The following is a 25,911-nucleotide window of genomic DNA, read 5'->3' on the forward strand; positions in this document are numbered from 1 at the left end:
CCCCCCCCCCCCCACCGTCCGTAACAAATCGTAACAAAATGTCTCTACCCCCCACTTGAGCTATTACATAATTTAAGTACAGTCCCTTACTTAAGGTGGTTTTATAAACCGATTCCAGATTGACGTTACTTAATAGAAAATAAAAAATATTTTTCTTCAAATCACACGACATAAATTAATTTTTTTCACCCTCAAGAGCACCATCGAAATGAATCTATTTGTGAACAGTCATCACCCCTCATGAACTTATTACCCAAATAGCTACCCTGATCTTGTTTGAACAGCTATAAAATAAACAGTTATCCCTGAAAACGGAGGGGCCTTAAGAAAATATATTCATAAGTTTTACGCCAATGGCATTTCGAGGGCGAGAAAAAGGGCAGGACAAAACGAGAGGCCCGTGTTTGCTTGTGTTTGGCCCAGTCCGCGGAAAATCCATTGAGCTGATGGCTCAACACTGGCCCGTGGAGTCCATTGTGGGCCTCCACGACGTTGTTATGGTTACCCGAAAGATCAGGGCCCAGCCTTGTCTTGTTTGGGGCAGAGCGGGGGTGTAAAAGGGGCCTAGCCAGGCGCAGTCAAATCTTTTACGACCCTTCTCCATATTTGTATTTCGTACATGCACCAGGATCGACTTCCAGACCTTTGTCATCTGCATCTACATGTCTACAATTTAAAAAACGGCCCCCATACTGGGACACCATCAGTCGTTTCATTATTTCACCTCAGAAATGTCACTCGGGTTTACGTAAAAACGAATGGCCCTGTTAGCAAAATCGACCAGGTCACAAAAGGAAAAGTTATTGCCTAATCGGTATCTTATAATTTCCGTCTATAGACTTCCAACTGCCCTGGGCCACTGAAAAGGGCATCAAAAGTTGTCCTTTTTTTGTTCAAAAGTAGACAAAAACAGGGTGGCGATTTGATAGACGATTTTAAATTATTAGTCATTTCCCGATTTTTCCCGGTCAAGTTTTTTTTATTTTCCAGGTCAAATAAAAGTAGAATATTCATATCTACCGCAAAACCCAAACATTTATTTTAATTTAGGACGTTCATTCTAAACATCCTTTAACACAACAAAGCAAAAAATTGCAAAGTAAACAATGTTCAAATAAAATTATTAAACGCTCAAATAGAATAGTTGGATTTTAAACCAATTGATGCATTTTCAACTAAAATTATGAATATTTAACAGGAATACTTGAATGTTCTACCAAACAGTTGAATTTTGAAATAAAAAAAAAAGAATGTTCAAAAGAAAATGGAAGTTACATTTTTAGTTTAAAAAATTAATTTTCACCCAAACTGATAAATTTTAAACCAAATAATAAGTTTTCAACTAAAAAAATGAATCTTAAACTTAAGTAGTTGAATTATTAACAAAAAATTAATTCTGATTAAAAATAACAAATGGTCCGCCAAAACTTAAATAATAAAGTTTTGAGTAAAAAAAGCAGTTTTTAACCGAAAAAGACATATATTAAAAAAAAAAGACAATTTTTAAGCCAAAAATCGACTAATTAGATTTTCTGTCAAAAAATAATTGTTCAACCAAAGAAAAGAATTTTCAACTAAAATTATGGAATATTCAACTAGAATAACAGTTACATTTTCAGTTTAAAAAATAATAATTTTCAAAAAAAGAAGAAACAAACTTTCAACAACAAAAATTAATTTCTAATAAAAGAGCGTCATTTTCAAACAATCAATTTTATTTGCACACAAAAAGATGATTTTTCAACTAAAATAATCAATATTTAACTGAAATACTTGCATTTTTAACCGAAAAGAATAATTTTTAAACCATTTTTAACTTTACCTTTCAAAATAAACGATCATATTCTTTTAAAGAATTGATTTTTAAAAAGTACGTGAATTTTTAACGAAATAGTTGAATTTTCAATTAAAAAAGATCATTTGTCAGTCAAATTGTTGAATTTCGAACTGAACAAGATCGATTTCCAACCAAAAATTCCACAGTTAAATGTTTAGTTAAAAAAATTAATTTTCAACCAAACTGATGAATTTTTTATTAAAATGGTGATTTTTCAACTGGAATAATCGAATTTTATGCAAAAAAAATATGAATTTTTTATTATAAACATTAATTTTCTACAAATGAAGACGAATTTTCCAGAAAGTACATATATTTTTAAAGCAAACAGCTTAATTTTTAAATAAAAAATATCAATTTTCAACTAAATAGTTTAATTTTCCTTTGAAAATATTTTTAACAAGAAAAAACGCATTTTCAGCAAAGTAGTTAAATTTTCTATTGGAAAAGTTAAATTTTTAGTTAAAAAATCATTTTCAATACGGAATGAATTTTCAAATAAAATGATGAATCCTCAAACAAAAGATACACAATCGAAATTTTTTATTTTAAGCCTTGACAATGTTGAACCAAAAAAGATTTTTCACTAAAAGAGATGAATTTTCACGTTGACTTTTGTGATTATTTTTTGTTTGAAATTTATATTTTGGTGTTGAAAAATTAACTGAAATCTTTTCTGGTGAAAGTTCAACTTTAAAAACAATTGTTTTTTATTAAAAGTTTATCTGTTTGAGTACAAAATTCATCTTTCTTGGATGAAAATTCAATTATTTAATATAGAATTCAACTATGTAATTAAAAATTCAACCTTTTTAGTGCAAAAAATTCGTCTTTTTGCATTGAGAAATCATGTGTTTCGTATAAATTTATTTTTTGTTGGAAAATTCATATTTTTACCTTGAAAATTCAACTGGATCCTTTTTGGATGAAAATTAACTATTAACCAATTCTTTTACATAAAAACTTATCTGTTCTAAGAGAAATGTAATCTTTTTTGTTCAAAAGTGCAACTATTTGGCAGAGAATTAAAAAATTTTGTTAAATTCATGCTCTTTGGTTTTTAAATTTAACTTTTTTCAGAGAATCTTATTTCTTGTTTACAAATTAACATTTTGATCTTGAAAAGCCTACTGAAATATTTTTTAACAGAAACTTCAAGTATTTTTTTTAATTTATCAGTCTTATTTAAAAAATTCATCTTGTTAGTAGAAATATCATTGTCGTTTATGGAAATGCAACTATTTGATTAAAAATTCTTCTCTTCTTGAGTATTCTACTATTTTGTTTAAAAAATTTGGTGAAATCAATTTGTTAAGAAATCATTTTTCTCTTGAAAATTTATACTTTTAATTAAAAAAATAATCCATGGAAGAATAATTTTTTTCTGAAGACATATTTTTGTTTAAAAATTCAATTTTTGTACAGAAAATTCACCTTTTGGCTGGAAGGTTAAACAATTTAGATCAACTTTAATTTATTTCTTGATATAAATATATTTATTTGTTAAAAATTCGTCTTTTTGGTCATAAAAATCTTTTTTTTTTTTGTATAAATTTCATCATTTTTAATTGAAATATAAACTATGACACTTTTTTGTTGGGACTTTATCTTTTCAAGTTAAAAATTCAACTATCATGTCAAAATTTTAATTATTCTTTTGAAAATTCAAGTATTTTCTTAAAAAGTAATGTTTTCTAGCAGAGAAGACAGTTCTTTGTTCAAAATAAATTAATAAAGTTGCAAATTTTACAAGATTAAAATGCTGATATTTGTATATTAATGGTCAAGGAAAATGAAAAATTAGTCAAGGAAAAATCAGGGAATTTTTAAAATGAAGTTGTCGGACTCCCTGCTTAATTTAATTGCACTAGTAATAACTAGCAACAAATTCCGGAAACTAAAAATGAAGCCTATAATTCGTTACGTAATTGATGTACGCCCCCTTACCAAAAATATAAAAGTAGATTTTTCAACCAAAAGGAATGAACAATCAGCCAAAAATAATAGGATTTTTTTTCATCCTATTAATTTTGTTCAAATTAAAGACAAAAACGAGAAAAAGGGGAAGTTTCTTGAAAATAGGGGAATATAGGGAAATAAGGGAAGAAATCTTAAGTATATTTTTCGGTACGAAATTTTTCCCCCTAACAGGCTACTATCGATTATTTGTTATGGCTTTCTACAAATAATTTAGAAGATTGATATGGACTCAACTGTTGCCCACTTGTATTGCACCCAACAAGAAACATTCAAAGTCTTTGAAATCGCCTAAGGGAGGAAGTGCGTGGGATGTAATTCGGGGTGATTTCCGAGTGCAGAGAAAGGCAATCGCCTAACCTTGTATAAGAATAAGGGCGTCTTATTATTGGGCTGGTCACGAATCAGACCAAAGGTATCACCACCATACATGTCCCAGCCCCCATGGTGTCCCTACAAAAAGTACGACACACCTTTCCGCAGCACGCAAGAAAGATCGAAACGAAAGACGAGTGACGTGTCACCACAATGAGAAATCGTGCCACCCCATGCATTAGCGATGATATTCATCGCTGCCCCCGGGGGGTGGAGGAGGATTCCAGAAGCCAATACGGCGCCGGATGCCCCGCAGAAGTCAAAATCGAGACTTACCATTCTTGCCATTCGTCTGGAAAAAAAATGACAATGGGGTGTCTGCTCGCGATCTATAACATCTTCCACCCCGCAGCTTCGTGGGCAAAGAATAACCATGAAAGCACCTCGACGTGGCCACTGTCACAAAGATGTCTCCCCTAACAAAAATATTTAACAACAATCGCCATTGTGTTGTCTGGAGGGATGGAAACATTTTCTTCAAGAAGTCTCCCTGGAATTAGAGCATTGTTCGAGAGTGTCAGGGGATCGCGAAAATGGTTGAGACGTGTTCCGGAGAATGAGACTTAGATTTTACATTTAACCCACTTGGTTTTCGTTGAATAGCAGATACTAAAGATGATCATCAGCTCGGTGGGAGGCTTATTTATTGCGTTTTAGATTTTATGATTCTATTTTCGTTTCACAACTTCATTTTGTTATTTATTGTGTCATTATAAAGTAGCTAATTTGAATGAATAGATGGTAAAAAGTAGATATTAAAAAAGGGTGGACACTCAAGGGTTGGGAAGAAATCCCTGATGGGTATTTCCTGGTCTTTTTCGTAGTTAACGAAAATTATCCTAGTGAGTTTCATACTGAAGACATTAAAAATTACTAACTTATCATTTAAAAAAACTACTGATTCATAGGTAGAATTGAGTCACTAATTGAAAATAGTAAACATTTTAACTGATTCAAATTTAGAGAATAATTTTGTATCAAATTTCAATAAGCACAAAGTCTGACTTTTAAGACTTCACAATCCAAACGGCTCTGAAGTTAACGGAAACAGGGTCATTTTTAACAAAAATCCATTTCTTTCAGTTCAAATTTCAAGCAAAGAAACGAATTTTTTAAAAAGAAGTTGCATCTTCAACCAAACAGTTGAATTTTCAACCTACAAAGATAAATATTCAAACCAAAAAAAGAATTTAAAAAAATTAAATTCTCCAGCAAGTAGTTGAATTTGTTAACAAATCAGTTGAATTTCCAAGAAAATAGTTGAATTTTGTACCAATAAAATCAATTTTCTACCAAAAAAAACCGAACTTTCAACATACACATGAATTTTCAACTAAAAAAGATTTCTTTTACAGAAAAATCGAATAGTTTCATTTCCAGCATCAAAAGTTAGTTTTCAACAAGAAAAAAAGGAATTTTCATCCAAATAGTCAAATATAGCATTAGAATAAATATTAGTTCTGAACAAAAAATATAATAGTTAATACTTTTTTTCAAACCAAAAAAAAAAAACGAATATTCAACAAACACATGAATTTTCAATTTAAAAAGATTTATTTTAACCAAAAATGGAACAGACAAATTTCCATTTTAAATAATTAGCTTTGAACCAGAAAAAAAACGGATTTTCAACCAAATAGTTAAACAGTTGCACAAAGATTAATTCTGAACAAAAAATATGATAGTTGATACTTTTTCCATGCGAAAATATTAATTTCTTACCAAAAACTTCATTTTAAACAAAATAAATGAATTTTCTAACAAAATAGTTGAAGCTTCAATAAAATTGTTGAATTTTGAAACAAGAAATTTAATTTTCTATAAAAAAGACAAGCCTTCAAGAAATACATACAATTTCAACTAAAAAAAATTTATTTGGAAAAAAATGGAACAGTTTAATTTCCGGTTCAGAAAATTAGTTTTCAACAAGAAAAACACAACTTTTCAAAAAAATACGAAAATAATTGAATACAGATTAGTTTCTCAACAAAACATTTAAATTTCAAGCCAAATTAATTTTCTACCAAACAATTTAAACTAGTGAAATTTTCAGACAAAAAATTGATTTTCAACCAAAAGGAATTGATTTTTTTTTGTTAAAACCAAAAAAGATAAATTCTGAATTAAAAATTTAATACTAAATTTTTCAATCAAAAAGAATTAGTTTTCACATTCAAGCGAAAAAAAAACGAGAAAAAAGGAAAGTTTGTCGATTAGCTGAACTTTGTATTAAATTCAACAACAATGATTGCGAGATTTTCGAACGTATTCTTCAACACTTTTCTTAGATAGGATTGAAAGCTTTGAACAATTTTCTCGGCAATTTTAAAAACGATCCTTTTTAATATTTGAATTCGGAAATTATCAAAGCTGGAATTTCATTATGAAAATTTCAACTAATTTGCAAAATCTAGAAGGATTCAATGTAAATTATTTAATTTGAACGTCAAGAAATAAAAATTCTTCTTTCAGTATTAAGGGGTTTATTATCTTCAAAATGAGACAATTTCAAGAAACTTAAATTCGAAACCAAAACTATTTTTATATTTCAATTTAATATTATTTAATTTCACATACATTCAATCCAAATCATATTCTAAAAATAAAACTAAAAATTACAATAAAAAAAATAAAAAATTTTAATCAAAGCCTTCAAAATTACCTACGATAATATCCACAAGATCGTCAGACTCGTAATCTTGGTTTCAACATATGGCTAATAATAATAATAATAATAACTTTCTCACTCAAGTACAAAAAATGATAATAAAAATGAAGTTCGTCATGAAGAAAAGCAAAGGATACGGGTCAAATAGACACATAAAAACCGTTTCTTTCAACGATTCACTGATATTAATTTCATCACCAGACCATCAGTCGTAAAGTACTTTTTCAGCCCGAGGTGATCAGGTGATTCGATCAAAGGGTGCCATAAAACCATAAACTTTCCTCTCCATATAGGCGCACATCCATCTTCAATTTCAGGTGCGGTTTGACCAAAAAATAAAAGTTTCTTCGCCTGTCTTCCAACTTTTGTTCGATATTGCACGCGAGCAATTTTTTGGATCTTGCGGTTGCAAGAAATACCAGCCAAGAGAAAAATAATTTTATTTTGAAAGCATTCAAGGTTCAACAATACTTCAGTTCAGTCACATTTTTGTTTTTTATTTTACTTCTTTCGTATATAATTACCAATCATCGAAAAATAAGAATAATATTTTACTTATTGCCTCAAATTGACTTTGCGGTTTTTATTTTTCAGTCGACATAAATCGGGATCGCTGAAGAGCATCAATTATGATTTCAATTTGATCAAGTTAGATTGAAAGTCTGCCATATTTGTAGACGTTAATTATAATTTATGCAAATTGCTATTTGCGAAAATTGATATTTATAGATCGCAAATTAAGGTTTGAGTTACTATTAACGCATTTATGCTTGTCACTATCTTGCAGACCATCAATTAGCACGAATCGAGTAGAGGTATATCATCAGGATTTTTAAAATTGTTACACTGAAGAGACCTTGTTTTGTTTAAACTTTAATTACAGCAGGTCTCAGGGAAACATAAATATTCAAACGTTTAAAATTGCACGATCTTATTAATTATTTTCTCGCTCAATATGCACACTTTGCATTTAATTTCACGTTCTGGACACCATTACCTCTAAGGTGGAGGCAATTGAAGGAAGTTGTGATTTGCACGTCAGAGATTCCGAATTTATTGTCGATCAAGGACTGCAATTTCATTAATTGTTTGTCGCTACTGATCAGTGGCATCTTAGTTCACTAAAAATAGGGGTTTCAAAATGGTATCAATATTTTCTTTATGACTCAGCAATAAAGTGGTAATTGAAAAAGACAGTCGATAATTCCTGTGTCTATAAATTTATTAACTTTCCTCCTGTTCCAGTAATTTCGTGTCCAATACAAAAAATTTATCTTAGACTTCAGAGCTCATAAAACAGAGAAAATGAGGTGATTTTTTTTTTAAAAAAATAAGTAAAAATTTCTTTTAAATCAAATTAATGTAGGTAACACATAAGGGCGACGCACATAGGGAGGAAATTCACTTTTTTCGTTCAAAAATGTCCAGAGCCTACAATTTTGGTCCTAATTTTTATGTAAAAAAAATTAAATTTTATGAAATTCCGAAGAGCTTGACGCTCCAAACTTTTGTCTCTTCTATTTGTTTATTAATAATTTTTCCACTGAAAGTATGGAAAAACTGAAATTTTGTACATAGCTATTTTTACGCTTTAATAACTGATTAGGTAAATTTTATATTGTCTTAAATTAATGTTTAGGAAATCATAGAATACAGATAATTTATTTATTATACCATTTATTTGTTATAAACAAATTTTATGAACAAATGAGCAAATAGTCTTATTATCGGTAAAAAAATTTGCTGTCTGCTAAAAGTGCTTCAGCTTAATGTAACAATGACATTTAATTACAAAACTAATTGAAAAGTTTATAAGAACCATTGTTGTAAATAATTCTTGTGACAAAATATAGAAATTTAAGGTTTTATCAAATTTTAATTTTCTTTAATCGCTAGAATGGGTACGGAGATTCCTAAAAAAGATATCTTTAATAATATTTATTAAAATTTAACAACGTAAATGTTTATAAACAATTTAGATAAAAAAATTCCAAATGGTGGCAGTTTCACTTGGAAAAATTCGAATTTAAATTTGATTAAACCTTAAGTTTAAATTTTGTGTGAAATGGCCAAAATTTTGAATTCATTTATCTAATTTGTGTATAAAAATTTTAATTGTTATATCTGATCAAATATTATTAAATATTTATTATTTTAAGGAATACCTGAGGTCGTTCTGGCGGTTACAGGAAATTATAATTTGAAAAAAGCTCAAATTTTAATATTTTGCCACAATAATTGTTTCCAACAATGGTTATTATAAACTTTTAATTAATTTTGTAATTAAATGTAATTCCTACAAGCACTTTTAGTAAAAAAAAATTACCGATAATAAGACTATTTCTCAATTTGTACACAAAACTATGTTATAAAAAATAAATTGAATAATAAACAAATTATTTGTATTCTTTGAGTCCTAAACATTCATTTAAGATAATATAAAGCTTTCCTGGTCAGTTATTAAAGCGTAAAAAGGGTTATGTACAAAATTTCAGTTTTTCCATAATTTAAGTGGAAAAATTATAAATAAACAAATAGATGAGACAAACGGTCGAAGAATCAAGCTCTTTCGAATATAAGGAACTTTAATTTAGAAAAATGAGAAATCGGACCAAAATTGAAGGCTCTGGACATTTTTGAACGAAAAAGTGCATTTCCTCCCACTGTGTGACGCACAGTGGAAAAAAAGGAATCTTTTGATTCGAAATAACGTACAGCTCAAAAATATTCACCGATTTGGACAAAAAACTGAAAAAAGCTGATAAAATTTCTAATAGAGTTGTCGAGCTTTATTTTTGAAAAAAGCTTTCAATTTTTTTTAAATAAACAAATATGAGGAAAAAATGGCCATTTTTTCTATTTGATGTTCCCGCGGTGCTCTTCAATAACATAAAAATTGTTGAAATCGCCTAAATTTCATAGAGTAACATTAGATAAAGATATTCCAATATTATATCATACACAAAAAATTTTTTATTAACAAATTATTTGTTGAAAGAATGTTTTTTGCGATTTTCAGTAATTTTACGTTTTTTAAAGTTATATTGCAAGAAATATGGATATGAACAATATAATTATGAAGGAATTTGTTCTTGAGATTATTATTGTTAATTTTATAAACAAATGCATTTAAAAATGCATTAATCAGCAATTTTTTCAAAGAAAAATTTATTCTTTTCGATGTCATTTTTTAAAATTAAAATTATTTATCGGCAGAAAATTTCGTTTTTTTCAATTTCAACCCTTTCATTTGGGAACTTCATGACAATTTCAGCAACATGCATAACTAATTGACAAATGTTATGATTGTTTAAACAAATTTAATAAACAAATGCATTGATATGGCATTTGTCGGAAGAAAAATTAGTTTTTTTCGAGAAAAACTTTTTTAGTTTGAAACTTGATGATAATTTCAGAAAAAATTCATAATTTATTTATCAATTTTATGATTTAAAAAAATTTTTAAACAAATGCATTATTGGGGCATCGGCCGACGGAAACATCCTTTTTTTCGAAGTTAAATATGGATCTTCATAATGAATTCAGCAAAATTCATGATTAGATGATAAATTTTATGATCTTTTTAAACGAATTTAACATAAAATGCATTATTCGGGCATCTGTCAGTTTTTTTTAAAATTGGGAACTCAATGATAATTTCATTAACACTCATACTTAGTTGATAAATCCTATGATGTTTTAAACAAATTTAATAAGCATATGCATTATTTCAGCATTTGTCCACGAAAATTTTTTTTTCAATCTCATTCCTTTCAGTTTACTCCAACTACTACTACCTGAATAATGCATTTTTTAAATTAAATTTGCTTTAAAAAAACATAAGATCAATCAACAAATTATGACGTTTTCTAAAATCAGCATAAAGTTCCTAATTTAAAAAATAGTATAAAAAAAAACAATTTTTCTATCGAAAAATGCCTGATTGATGCATTTGTTTATTAAGTTTGTCTATAATATTAACAATAATAATCTCAAGAAGAAATGTCTTCATCATTATCTTGTCTTTTTCCAAACTTCTCACAATATAATTTTAAAAACGTAAAATTATGGAAAATCGTAAAAAACATTCTTTCAACGAATAATTTGTTCATGCGAATTTTGTTTGTTTATCATGTAATATTGGAATATCTTTAACTAATGTTACTCTATGAAACTTAGACCATTTAAATAATTTTCATGTTATTAACTAGCATCGGGAACGCCAAATAGAAAAATGGTTATTTTTTCGTCGTATTTGTTTATTTATAAAAATTTTAAGTTATTTTTTCTCACTGTGTGACGATTCGGCGGACGATTTCAAATTCACGGTCATATCCCGGTATTTCCCAATCAAGTTTTTCAAATTTCTCGGTGAACTAAAAGTTTATTATAATCATCCTTTAACATAACAGAGCAACAAATTGCAAAACAAGCGAATTTTCAAATAAAATGATGAAACTCCAAATAAAATAGCGGAAATTTTAACTAAACAGAAGAATTTTCAACTAAAATGATAATTATTTAACTTAAATACTTAAATTTTTAACCGAAAATATGAATTTTTAAACATAAAGATTAATTTTCAAGCAAAAACATTATTTTTGTTACCAAAAATAGAACTTTTCAAAAAAATACATGAATTTTAACGAAATAATTTAATTTTCCATTAATTACTTATCAAATAAAAAAAAGAAAATTTTCAACAAAAGAGTATATCGAATGTAAAAATTATACGAATATCTTATCTAATCTTATATAATCTTATCTGATACGAATAAAATTAATTTCTAACAAAGCAGTACAGCTTTCAACAGAGTAGTTGAATTTTCGACCGAATAAGAGAATTTTTAACCAAGAGAGATAAATTCTTATTCAAAAATATAATAGTACACATTTAAATTAAAATGAATTAATTGTTTCAATTAAATTTTTTCTGCAAATATATCTTCTTTACTCCGCTGGGAACCGAACGATAGAACTTCCGATATCTGGTTGGGCGCTTTTCCCTTAAGCTACTTGAGAGATCGAAAGAAGAATGCTTTTCCAGAAAAAGACACATTATTTTGCCAGTTGTTTTAAGTCAAAATTTTTAAGGAGTCTGTATTATCACCAGAGAATAACAGAAATTCCTAACGTCTTTTCAGACTAGATAGAGCTATGAATTAAACATTTTTGAAAAAGGATGCTTCTTTCGTTCTCTCTAGTAGCTTAAGGGAAAATGAACCGACTGTCTATCGAAAGTTCTCCAGTTCCTTTCGCATTGGAGCGAAGGACATCTTTTAACGCAAAAAATTTAATTTAATAAATGCTCAATTCATAGCTGCATCTAGTCTCAAAAAAACGTTAAGAATTTCTGTTATTCTCTTATGATAATACAGATTCCTTGACAAATTTGAATATGTATCATCTGAAAAAATAATGCGTGTATTTCTAAAAAAGGATTCTTATTTCGATTTCTCTAGTAGCTTAAGGGAAAAGCACCCGATCGGTTATCGGAAGTCTTGTGGTTCAATTCGTAGCTGAGCGAAGAAGATATTTTTCCAGAGAAAATTTAATTTAAAAAATGTTTAATATATTGCTCCATATAGTCTGAAAATACATTAAGAATTTTTGTTATTATCTGATTATAATACAGATTCCTTGACAAATTTGAATAAGTAAAACCTGATCAAATAATGCGTGTATTTCTAAAAAAGTATTCTTCTTTCAATCTCTCTAGTAGCTTAAGGGAAAAGAACCCGATCGGTTATCGGAGTAGTGTGGTTCGATTCCCAGCGGAGCAAAGAAGACATTTTTTCAGACAAAATTTAATTTTAAAAGTGAATTTAAAAATAATAGGATTTTCTTATTGAGTTCTATTAATTCCTTTCTCATTGAAGCAAAAACGAGAAAAAGGGAAAATTTCTTGAAAACAGGGTAAAAAGAGAAATTCTTTAAATTAAAAAAAGGAAAAGAGGGTAATATGCGAAAAAGTCTGAAGTCAGTTATTTCTAAAAAAAACTATTCAGTTAAAAAATAAAAATAGAGACTTCTTTACAGTTACTACATCCGGAATAATGAGGAAACGATCTCGTGCTGTTTTCTTGAGCAAAGGTTAGTCCGTTAGTCCACCACGGGTGACCCTTTCAAGACACAAATTTTCAATAACACAGTCATTTGGTGAACCAAGATGTTATATATTATTTACAAGTTGTCTGACACCGGTTTCAAGTCATTGTCAAAATTGCAAACAGAGACACCTACCAGTTACCACCCAACACGAGCAGATGCTCCTCTGCTGGTGACTTTTTCAGATTTTAAGATTGGATTGTCAAAGCTATGGTACCAAGAGAATAATAGATTGTCTATTCATATTGAGCAAATGTTCCTCCTATTTCCAACAAAGTGGTTCAGCGTGTTTGCAAAGTTACGTATAGGTCGTATAGTAGAAGTAGAGAAGAAGTCCAATTTATTTACGACATTCTCCTTTTTTCAGAGAATCCTTCATGAGATAGAAACATCTGGACTTGGTCGTTTTAAATTCTTTATTCTTTGTTTTCAGAGGAATAAAAAAAAGGATGTACTTCCACGAATTTTGAAATAGAATCTTCTAAAACATCTAAATCTTGAGATCTTTACTTTTAATGTGTCCGGTGTAGCTATTTTAATGCGCGGCTCAATTTAAGAAAGCAAAATATTACATGTGGTTCAAATTCAAGATGGGATTATATGAGTGAACATTAAAAAATCAACAATATCCTGTCCTGAGAAAACCACTGGTTACCATTCACCGACAAACAATTTTTAATTACAGAAAATGATAGTGACTCCTTCTATATAATACTTTGTGTAATTATTATTTAAAATTTACCCGGTACAAGATAAAATCATGTAATTATGTAGAAATAGGACCTGGAAAAATTTCCCTGACTACATTTTCCAAAATTAGAAATAAAAATTAAATCCATCAAATATTTGCTATAACGGAATTAAAAAAGATAATCACATCCTTTATTAGACAGACGATGGTGAAATGCCTAAAGTTCTGAATGTTCAAATAAATAAATTAGAAAAAAATATGTTTAAAAACAAAAATAGCCTAGCGCTAGAGAAATAAAATCAGGAAGGTGTCAAAGGATTATAACAAAAAATCAAATTAAAATTAATTTGTGAACCTTACAATAATCTCAAATGTTATCAGTAATAATAGGAGTACGCAATGTATTGAATGACCGTCCTTAAACAGTTTTTTTCAAATTAAAACTAGTGTTATATTTCTTTATATAAAAAGAAAAGTTTTTTCATCGAGGATAGTGTTTCAAGAAAAGAAATTTAAGGCCATCTTTCATTGAAAAAAATTTATTTATTAAAAATAATATACAAACATGAAGTTGTTTCCTTTTCATGAAAATGCTTTATAGTTGATTTTCAAATTCTGAATTTTGCACTTTAGATCCAAATGACTAACATTTAAAAATCGTGATGCCCAATTTGAAAATTATTTATTCTCAAAGGTTTAGTTTTAAGATCATAAGTTAAAAATGATTTAAAATGTTAAAAACAGTTAACATTGTTCAACTTTTAACATTTAAAGTTTGAATTCATTAATTTTAAAAGTTTCCAATTAAAAAGCATATAATTTAGAATGCTTTTAGAACAATTGAACTCAACAGATTTATAATTTTTTAAACTCGTCAATTTTGAATTGTGAAAGTGACAGTAATTTTTTTGTTGTTGCCAAAAATAACATTTTTTTAGTAATAAAATCTATCTAAGGACACTGCATTTCACTTAATGCTACATAATATTTTATTAATCATATATTTATCGACATCGAAATTTGTATCATTTTAATTTATAGTTACAGTTTTGAATGCGTAATTCTAAAACAGTTTAATTTTTGTATAGCCATGACAATGAAGTTTCGTGTTTCAAAATTTTTAATTCAAAAATATTTGGTAGAAGTTTTAAATTTAATAATTTGAAAATTCAATATTCTAAATTCCTTAGTTTCAATTTTCAACGGACAAACTTGTATATTTTTTCAGAATCGTAGAATATTGAATTGGAAGAGTCGAAGTTGCAAAATTTTCAGTGTAAAGGATTTGTAATTAAATGCCTCCATAATAAATTAAAAACAATGAAAAGTTATAAAAATAATCTCTCAAATTTCAGTCTTCAAAATTAGAAGATTGGAGATCTAGCTATTAAATCAACTTTAAAATTTAAAAATAACATTTTCTAATCGAAGGGCTTAAAATTGTGCCATTATAAACATTGAAATAATAACTAGTAATATTTTTTTACAATTTTGTTAATTTTTAAATTAAATTAGAAAAACATTTGAATGAAAAATTCAAAAAATTGCTAAAAATTGTACTTTCCAAAATAAAAATCGACAATAATTAACGTATCTGAAATTGACTCCTAAATAATTGAATAATTTCTTTAATTTTCCAGTTGAAATTGAAATGGTTCAATTTTTATTGATATAATCAACCATTTAATAACTGATAATTTTTAAAAGATTAAATTTTACTTTAAATAATTGCAATTTTAAAAGTTTGGAGTATGAAAAAGTTGTAATCTCACACTTCACGGTGACTAAACATTTTCTTCATTTTTAAATGAAGTTCGAATTTGTTTAATATTAAACGCTTCGTAGTAAAAAAAAATGTTATTCCTAAGGTTTTCTATTTAAAATTACTTCACTTCAAACTTTTTTTTAAATAATTCAATTTTAAGGCCATGTGACGAGTGGGTCACGTGACCAGATTCCTACCTTACCCTCACTTTTTTTATTTCCCAACTTATTTTCATACGAAGCGCCACATCGAGTTGAAAATTTGGGATAATAAATAAGAAGCACTAAGAAAGGTGGGTCTGGTCCCAAATTTTAATAATTATGAAAAAAGCAACAAAAATTATTCCCAACAAGAAACTTTTTTCATAATTATACCTGTTTAGTTTCGTTTCGTGTGATAACAAGTTGGGAAATGAAAAAAGTGGCGGTAAGGTAGGAATCTGGTCACGTGACCCACTCATCACATGGCCTTAAAGGTTTATTATGATTGAAATTTTTTCAATATTTAATTAAGAAAATGATTGTCAATTTATTTTTGGTCTTAATAAAAATGTCTAATAAATTGCAATGTTAAAGTATAACTGTTTTATGTAATACATCTTTCAAAATATTCTAGAATATCACAGGGTCTGAGGTTAAAATTTTTATTTAGAATTAAATTTAAAATTGACAAATTTTAATCGCTCTGCATTTCAAATTAGTTAAATTCAAAAGTTTAAAATTATTCACTTTTGAATGCTTTTAAATAGGAGTAATACACTACCAATTCCATTGAATTTTAAATGAAACAATTTTCAAAATTCTAATTGGCAATTATCCAATTAGGAACATTTTGAAATATTGTACTATTTTCGAAATTTTAATCTTTAATTAATTCAATTTCGAGATTCTTCAATTGAGAACACGTTTCCAATGAATTTTTCCAATTTTCAAAATTTGAATCTAAAATTTTTAACTTTTTAGAGTTTCTGATTTAAATCTTCTCAACTTCGAACACCTTTGATTTTAAATAATTTAATTTTAAGCACTATTAATTAGAAATAATACAATATCAATTATTCTCAATTTTAAAGGATCCAATTTTTGAAATTCTAATATGGAATTAGTCCATTTTGAAAATTTTGAAGTATTATCGTATCTTCGAAATTTTAAATCTCAAATCATTCAGTTTTGAGATTCGTTAAACAAAAAAAATGTTCAATTTTGAACGCTTTGAATGAGAAATTATATAATTTCGACTCCTTTGTAGTGAGATCTTTAATTTTCCAAAGATTTAGGATGACATTTTACAATTTTGAGAACATCTGATTTGAAAATGGTTAATTTCAAACACTTTAACTTTTTAAACTATTAAATTTGAAACTCGATTTTAAACGTCTTTTATAGTAACCATACAATTTCGATACATTTCCAATCAAATGTCCCACTTTCATCATTTTAGTCTGAAATTTTTTAATTTTGAGAGTTCTGGATCTAAAATTAGTCAATTTCAAACAGTTTTAATCTCAAATTATTCAATTTTAAACGTTTTTAATTAGAAACAATACAATATCAACTCCTTTGAATTTTAAATGATCCAATTTTCGAAATTCTTATCTGAAATTATCGAATTTTGAACGTTTTAAGATACTGTCCCACTTGCGACATGTTAATTTTAAACCATTCAATTTGGTAATTTTTTTATTTGAAAGCAATTTTCAATTTTGAACGCTTTTAATTACATATAATATAATGTTAATTCCTTTGCATTTTTTATGATCCAATTTTCAAAATTTTGAAATAAAATTATTCGATTTTAAACGTTTTGAAATGTTGTCCTATTTTCAAAATTTTAATCTAAAATCGTTCCATTTAGAAATTATACTACTAAAAAAATGATCAACTTGGAACGCTTTGAATTAAAAATGAAACAATTAAAACTCCTTTTTAAAGAAACTGTGCAATTTTCAAAATGTTAGTCTGGATTTTTCAATTTTTAGACCATCTGATTAAAATTTTTTCAATTTCAATTCTTTAAATAAAATTACTCAATTTTAAACGCTCTTATTTAGAAATGATGTATACAAGTTTAATTTATTTTCATTGCATTTGCAATATTGTCCTTTTTCAAAAATGTACCTGTTGTAAAATAGTTTGATTTGGAACGTTTTCAATTCGAAATCGTTCAATATATATATTTAAATTTTAACCGGTTTGAATTCGAAATTATTCATTATTCTTCAAACAACATTTTAAACTTAATATTTAAAAATTTTGTTAATAACTAACTTTTAAATTGATTATATTTTTAATGCTATGAAATAAAAATGCAGAGACAAAAATGAGTTTTTGAAGTTATTGTTTTTTTTTTAATTCTTGAAGATTTTTTTATGTTTTTTATTATTATCAATTTATTTTATCCAAATTGATATGTATTTTTCACAGTAAACTTATTTTAATTTTGTGAAAGTTTGGGTAGCTTCTAAAGTTCCGAATATGAAAAGCATTTCTCGAGGATGCTTGAGACAGACCACCGTGCAAATGAATAAAATCGACAATAAGGTCTAAAAGACTTGTGGCTATGCAGCAAAATTCGTCCTAAGTAAACACCATTCAGTTACACTCACTCCACATTCTTTGTCAGATAACTATTATGTTTGACGATATAAATTCGTATGCTAATTTTCGTTTACCTTTCCTTTTTTGGTAAACACTCTCCTTTTCGGCATTTTCACTTCACAGTGAATTTTACTTCCCTCTAAGAGCCAATAAAATTTAAATAAAAACGTAAAAAAAATTACCTTTGAAACGTACTCATTATTGATTCAGTTTATAATAGTAAGCAAGGAGGGCTCAAATTTTCTTTTAAATAAAATTTTGAAGGGAAGAAAAAAAAGTATATAATGAGAATAATTAGATCAAAATAAAATATAAATGCTCCGCATTAGAAATTTTACGACCTTTTAAACTTCGATTTATATTCAAAATTAAAAGCTTTAAAGCTTTTATTCATTGTACATTTCTTTTTTAAATTGAATCACTTTTCAGATTAATGGATTCTCTCATTTTTTAAATTCTACATACATTAAAATTCAAGACTTTTGTTATTGGAATTCTCTTGAAATTTAAGTGCTTTCTTACCTTTTCAAAGTGATAAAAAATGGAAGTTTTCATATTATAATTCTTTTCAAATTGGGGAAGTTTCAAGAATTATTCTTATCAAGTACAAATTTGAAATTCAAAAATGAACAGATAAATAAATATATAATTATTCAAATTTTTGTTTATTCCCATTTTGGAAACGGGAAATTTGTAGAATAAGTGAAATATTACTGTCTATAGTTGATTTAGAAATTATCTATTTCGCACATTAAACATTTAAAAATTAAAAAAGTAATAATCCAAACAATCACACGTTTCTAAAAAAATTTGATTTCATAAGCTTTCTTTGAACAATATTTAAACAGAAAAAACATATCTTTTCATAAATTAAAGTAAATTTTGACCTTAGTGTTCTTATTAACATTTGTTCAAGAACAAAATAAAATCTACTTTCTTATGAAATTTGTTATGCACTATAAGAATAACACAAAAGGCTCATAAATCAACTCATCAGGGTAAAATATATAAGAGTTTTTAAAAACGAAAAAATAGTGCGACTTAAAATAATCAAAAATTAAAAAATTTGACAAAGAACTGTTTAGCCAAAAAGCTAACTTTTTTTTTAAATTTATACACGTCAAAAATTTCAAAATTTGTAGCTAAATTTAAAAGTGCATAGTGGCAGTACAGAAGTAGATAATCAAAATTTTCCATTGAAAATGTATTTATTGTACACAAAAAAATGTAATCAATCTCACAAAAGATTTTTTTCGAAAAATTAATTTTTGATACAATTATTTAAAAAAAAAAGAAAATATAGTTAAAATTTTAACATATTAATACGTTTTTTTACTTTTTAGTATATTAATATTTCTTGAAATTATTATATTTTAATGCAACAAAAATCTTATTTCTTTATTTTTTTCGGAACAGAATAATTTTTGTGAATCAAATCAAATCTTGGATGCCTGTTTTTTTTCGCAAAAAAATGAACATTCGATTTTTAATCGATATGTAAAATCAATTTTCAAAATAAATTAAACTTCAATTACAAAATTCTCGTTCGATTTTCTCGGAATTAGCTTATTTTTTTACATCAAACTTTGCTTATGCAGCAATCCATAAGTAACATAATACATTAATTTCTAAAACAATGTCAAATTTTCTTGTTTTTGGGTCGAAGGTCCAACAATTTGTATGAAATTATTTTTCTTCCCAATTATAAAATATTTTTTGGTTAACAAAATTAACAAATCAGCAAATTTTGTCTTTTTAGGATGAATTCAGCTTTTTTTGCTTGAAAATCAGAATTTTTTTGGCTGAAAAATTCACTTTTTTTAAATTTGTCTTGTAAGATGAATTGAACTATTTTTTATTTAAAATTAAAATAATCGGTTGAAAGTTGCACCACTTACTTCAAAATTGATTTTTGTTTTTTGAGGGTTTACCTGTTTGGTTCAAAATGTAACTATTTTTTTAAAGATGTGTCCTTTCGGATTCAAAATTCAACTATTTTGGTGCAATTTAGTGAAATTTTTTTCATTTCTTGACTGAAGAATTTGGTTTTGACTCAAAAATAATCTTTTTGACAGTTGAACTAATTTTCTAGAAATTCACTTTTTTGGTTTAAGATTCATCTCGTTGGTGGAACATGTAACTATTTTTTTGAAGATTCGCTGTTTTTGGTTGCAAATGCAAAATATTGGTAGAATATTCAAGAATTTGTGTTAAAAATGTACTTTTTTCAAGTTCTCAACTGTTTTGTTGAAATTTTGTCTTTTTGGCAAGCAAATTCAACAATTTAGTTAAAGTTTTGTTCTTGACTGGAAATTTTTTGTTTGATTGCAAAATCTAACTTTTTGTGAAAATTCTTAACTCTTTTGTTGAAAATTCGTAATTTTGGCATAAAAGTTTAACAATGCAGTTGAAATTCTTTTTCTTTCTTGAATAAAATTTTATTTTTAATCAATTATTTTGTTGAAAATTTGTCTTTTTGGATGACTTCCATTTTTTTAATTTAAAATTCAAATACTTGGTTGAAAGTTGTACTCCTCTGCTAAGAATTTTTTTCGTTAGCTAAAAATATAACTATTTTGATGAAGGTTTATCCTTTTGGGTTGCAAATTCAACTATTTTGATTCATTATTCAACAATTTCATTATAATTTTGTTTATTCCTTAACTGATTTTTTTTTGGTTAAAAGATAAACTAATTTGTGGAAAATTTGTCTTTCTGGATACATTAAACTTCTTTTTATTTAAAATTCAAATACTAGGGTAAATTTAGCTAGGAACACTAGGGTAAGGTTGACTAGTAACTTTAGGGTGAAGTTGGCTAGGGGCGCTAGGATAAATTTAGCTAGAAATACTAGGGTAATGTTGGCTAGTAACTTTTGGGTGAACTTGCCTAGAGGCGCTAGGGTAAATCTAGCTAGTAACTCTAGGATAAATTTAGCTAGGAACACTAAGATACATTTAGCTAGTAACACTTGGACAAATTAAGCTAGTAACACTAGGGTAAAGTTGGATATGAGCCCTAGGGTAAAGTTGGCTAGGAAATTTAGGGTAAATTTAGCTAGGAACACTTGGATAAATTTATCTAGGAATACTAGGGTAAATTTAGCTAGGAACACTCGGGTAAATGTAACTAGTAACACTAGGGTGAAGTTTGCTAGGAGCGCTAGGGCCATGTTGGCTAGGGACGCTAGGGTAAATTTAGCTAGGCACACGAAGATAAATTAAGCGGAGAACACTTGGATAAATGTAGTTAGGAACACTTGGATAAATTTAGCTTGCCACACTAGGGTAAAGTTGACTAGAAGCGCTAGGGTAAAAGTTGGCTAGGAGCGCTACGGTAAAGTTGGCTAGGAGCGTAACGATAAAGTTGGCTAGGGACGCTATATAGATTTAGCTAGGAACAATAGGGTAAATTTAGCTGGGAACACTAGGGTAAAGTAGGAAATAAACTTTAGAGTAAAGTTGGCTGGGGAAGCTAGGGTAAATTTAGCTAGGAACACTAGGGTAAATGTGGCTATGAGCGCTAGGGTAAAGTTGGCTAGGAGCGCTACGGTAAAGTTGGCTAAGGACGCTAGAGTAAATTTAGCTAGGAACACTAGGAACGTTAGGGTAAGGGTAAAGATAGTTAAAGTACAGGATAAGGTTGGTACCACAATACGGGGAGAAGTCGGCTAAGGTACCGGGTAAAGTAATCTAGAGTACAAAGTAAAGCCGGCTAAGCTAAACAGGAAAAATTGTGTCCAAATTCTCGATTTCACGTATATCAGGGAATTTTTCAAATTTAAGGGGAAAAAGGGTATTAGCTAAAAAAAAGCAACAGACTGTGATCCCTGCCATTGTAAAATACACCTTTAAACAAAAATTGTATCTTGACCAGAAATTCAATTATTCTTTTACTGCACACATTTGTAAAAAAAAATGAATGAATCAGTATCCTTTGAAGTTTCGAACTAAAAATTTGATACAAAAGCCCGTGTCTATTGAACCATTTCTAATCCAAATTGCGAGATCTGTAATTATTCCCGCAGCGACGAAATTGTAGAGTATAGAGTAGAGGAGGACCACGTCATCCCTCTAAATTAACCATCTTCGATCCCTCTGAAGATCTAGGCCCCACCTTAATTGAGAACCAATTGTGTAAAGGAGATCCTACGAAAGAATCTTATTCCTGAGCATCGTACCTAATATGACAACCATGCCAAGGAGGAAGAAAAAGGAAGGGAAAAAAACAAAGGAAAAGGAAGTTTGGGAGAGGAAGAAAGAAAGATAGAAAGAAATGGATCCTCCTCGTGGTCATTGCGAGAATTTATCTGAGGGAGCCGACTTCTCGCTTCTTTGAGGCCGCATGCTCATTACTTGGGATCTATAATTCGGTGTCCCTGCACCTGCGAGACCAGGACTTGAAAGGATTTGCCGTTCAATCGTCTTCACTGAAGAGTGTCACTTTCGACGCCTCTCGGTCCAATCCTAAGATTTTAGCAGGGACAAGGTGTCACTTAATGATCATGAGCAGTCGGATAAGAGATCTTTCAGAAATGTTTATCCTTCTACCGTGAGAAGATCCTTTAATGTGCTTTTCAAATCATTATGTAATATTTAGGTACTGCCTGAGTCATTCGTTTCTCATTAGGGGATGGAATACTGAGTTAAATAATTAGGGCCACAATTTTTAGATGATTTGCTTTAAGCAGGGTAGCTGGAAAACTTTATTTTCAGAATTCCCTGACCAACTTTTCATTTTACCTGACCATTAATATTCAAAGACCAGCATTTTAATCTTTACAATGTTTTTAAATGAATCTTTTGTAAATAAAACAACTGCAGGATAAAATAAAAATTTTATATTTATTTATTAACTCTAAAAGAAAAGAATTTTCAACCCGGTGGTTAAATTTTTAAATAAAAAACCATTAAACTTAAACAAAAAATAGTTGCATTTTCAAACAAATAATTGATTTTTTGCAACAAAATAGTTAAAATTTCAACAAAATAGTTAAAACTTACTCACATACTTTTCTACAAAAAAAAAATTTTATTCCAAAGGGACGAATTAATTTCCAATGAAACAGTGAAATTTTTGACCAACAAATATAACTTACCAACAAAACAATTAATTTTTCAAGCTAAAAAATTAAATGTTTTAGAGAAGCGTTGAATTTTAAATCAAAAGATTTTCTAAAACATAAAAAAACGAATGATCAACAAAGTATATGAAATTTTGGCTGAAACTAATGAATATTTATATAAATATTTATAAAAAAATTTTATATAAAAAAACATAATGCTCCCATTTTCAAGCAAAGAGATGAACTGTTAAACAAAAAAATATTTTATTTCTACCAATGATATATCAACGACATTTTTTTTATTATAAATACAAAAACCCATTCAATGCACCAAAAAATGACGAATTTTTATCATAATATTTGGAATTTTTAACAAAACGAGATGAATTTTCCAAAAAGATTGAGATTTTCCATTTATTTTTGGAACGAAAGAGGCGAATTTTTTAGTACATAGTTGAATTTTCGATAAAATAATGAAATTTTAAACAAATAGTGGAATTATTAACAAAATAGTTGAATTTTCAACCAAAACGATGAATTATTAACCAAATTGTTAAATTTTCAAGCTAGAGACGAATTTTTACATAATAATGGAATTCGTAAATGAATAGTTGAATTTGAAGCCAAAAAGACAATAATTTCAGAAGAAAATTATATTTTTATCAAAAAAATTAATTTTTAACAAAATAATCAAATACTTATTTAAAAAAAGAATTTTTAGAAGAAAGCAACTTTCAAAAAATTAGTTAGAAATAGGGTGAGTGACCCAGTGAATGAACACTTAAGGAAATCACTGATTACAACTAGTCCATTTCACGTTATAATAACTGATTATTCTTACAAAAGTTTTGAAAACAGATTCTTAAGAGTTCAAATTTCATAATCCGATATACAAATTTTGTTTTTACCAAAAAGCTTTATTAAAAAATAATTAAATAGTAAAAAATTAACGAAAACACCAGTGAATGAACACTTTGAGCCAATGAATGAACAGTAGAGCGCACCAGTGAATGAACACTATAATCACTACAAATTAGAATTAGGATTTAGGTATAAAATTACATGGGTACATTACAAAATGAGCAATTAAATAATGTGAAATATTAGAAAGCGTTGCGAAATTTATTAAATATATTATTTCAATAAAAACCACAAGACATTTAGATATAAAGAAAGGAGGGAATCAAAAGTTGAACACAGAACTAGGTTAACTTTTCCTAATTTTTTATTGCAATATTTATTTTTTAAACATTTCTATCAGTTCTTTTAACCTTACAAAAAAATACAACTTTTCGTTTAAAAATATAATAACACTTATCTAGTGAATACAATAGAAAACTGCGATTTTTAGTACACATAACATTTGTAATACAGCACCTTACTATGTTGCTTTAGGTTATATTAGCAAATACAATTATAAATCACAGTATTGTAAAAATGGAATATTGTATCAGATTAAATATTTTATCATTTTCAAAATTGCCTAATTTTTCATTTTCCCTGACCATTATTATTCGTTTATTCAAATACTAGAAAATTAACCTGGTAAAATTTCTAACATAGAATCTCTTATAAACAGAATAAAACTATTTAAAAAAAACCATTACTTAAAATTTTATTGCCCTTTCGAAGTGCTTTAAAGTACCTCCTTTTTTTTAAATCCCGACTTTTCCTTATTTTTTTTACCAATTTTTCATTTTCCCTGCGACCATTACTATTGATTTATTCAAAGCCTAGGAAATTAATCTAGTAAAAATTTTGACACAAAATCTCTCACAAACAGAATGAAACAATTTCAAATAAAAAATTATTAATTAAAAATTTATTATTTTGTTTTGGCTGTTATTCAAAAAAACCTATATTACAAATTGACTGATTCTTTAAAATCCATTACTTTTCATTAATTTTTGAAAATTGTATATTTTGCAGACAGAATGACCCTCCTTGATGCTGCAGTTATTGATCCTGAAACCCTGTGACAAGACTGACTGATAGTCATTGAAAGATCATTGCAGTGCATCCTACGGTGATGCCACTAATCATCTGTTTTATTGTTGAGAGCGAAGGGAAAATTTACACCATTTTATTTTCTTATTTAAAAAAATGTATTCATTTATTTATAATATTTCAAATCTTCAGAAAGATGACGAAAACAAAATTTTAAATAAACGATAACACTCTATTAACTATGACTAGATAAATAATATTTGTTCTCTTTGAAAAATGCTTGAGAACCTGTTCCAAGGATTTCTTAAAGGAATTAATTCAGAAGTAAATTTTAAAATCAAATAATATCAGGGTTGCTATACAAAATCCCAATTTCAAAATTCTCTGGTTTTTCCTGACTTTCCTCTGGCCAATTTTCCATTTTTGCTCTCGATTATAATTTTTTCTTTCTACAGAATAGTTGAATTTTCAATCCAACACTATGAATTTTCAACGACAAATTTAATTACCAACAATAATTTTAAATAACAAAAAAATACATTTTCCACAAAAAATTGAATTTTCAACACAAAAATATAATTTTTCTACCAAAATAATTGCATTTTAAAACCAAACAAGATCAATTTTTAAGCGTAAATGGAATAGTTACATTTTCAGTAAAAAATTTAATGTTCCATAAAAAAACAGAATTTTCAAAACATAGTTTAATTATTTCAAAAATCTTTAATTAAATAGATTAATTTTCAACTAAAATTATGTAAGTGTACTTGAAAAAAATTGCTAACAAAATACATTAACTTCCGACAAAAACGATAAATTTTCAAGGAAAAATGGAACAGTTATATTTACAGTTTGACGAAATTAATTTTTAACCAACCAAA

General features: G+C 27.5%; 2 protein-coding genes across 7 annotated transcripts in view; one reads left to right on the forward strand and one right to left on the reverse strand.

The window, feature by feature from the left end:
- The window catches only part of LOC117174057 (tubulin polyglutamylase TTLL4-like), a 754,936-nt gene that overhangs the window by 448,467 nt on the left and 280,558 nt on the right, over nt 1-25,911 (reverse strand). The gene's annotated exons all lie outside the window — the stretch shown is intronic.
- The window catches only part of LOC117175405 (cholinesterase 1-like), a 31,540-nt gene continuing 27,162 nt past the window's right edge, over nt 21,534-25,911 (forward strand). The window contains exon 1 of the mRNA XM_033365115.1: nt 21,534-21,626. Coding sequence (XP_033221006.1) covers nt 21,534-21,626 — 93 coding nt within the window. The remainder of the gene's footprint in view (nt 21,627-25,911) is intronic.

Source organism: Belonocnema kinseyi, chromosome 6 (genome assembly GCF_010883055.1).
Source record: "Belonocnema kinseyi isolate 2016_QV_RU_SX_M_011 chromosome 6, B_treatae_v1, whole genome shotgun sequence".
Classification (NCBI taxonomy): Eukaryota; Metazoa; Arthropoda; class Insecta; order Hymenoptera; family Cynipidae; genus Belonocnema; species Belonocnema kinseyi.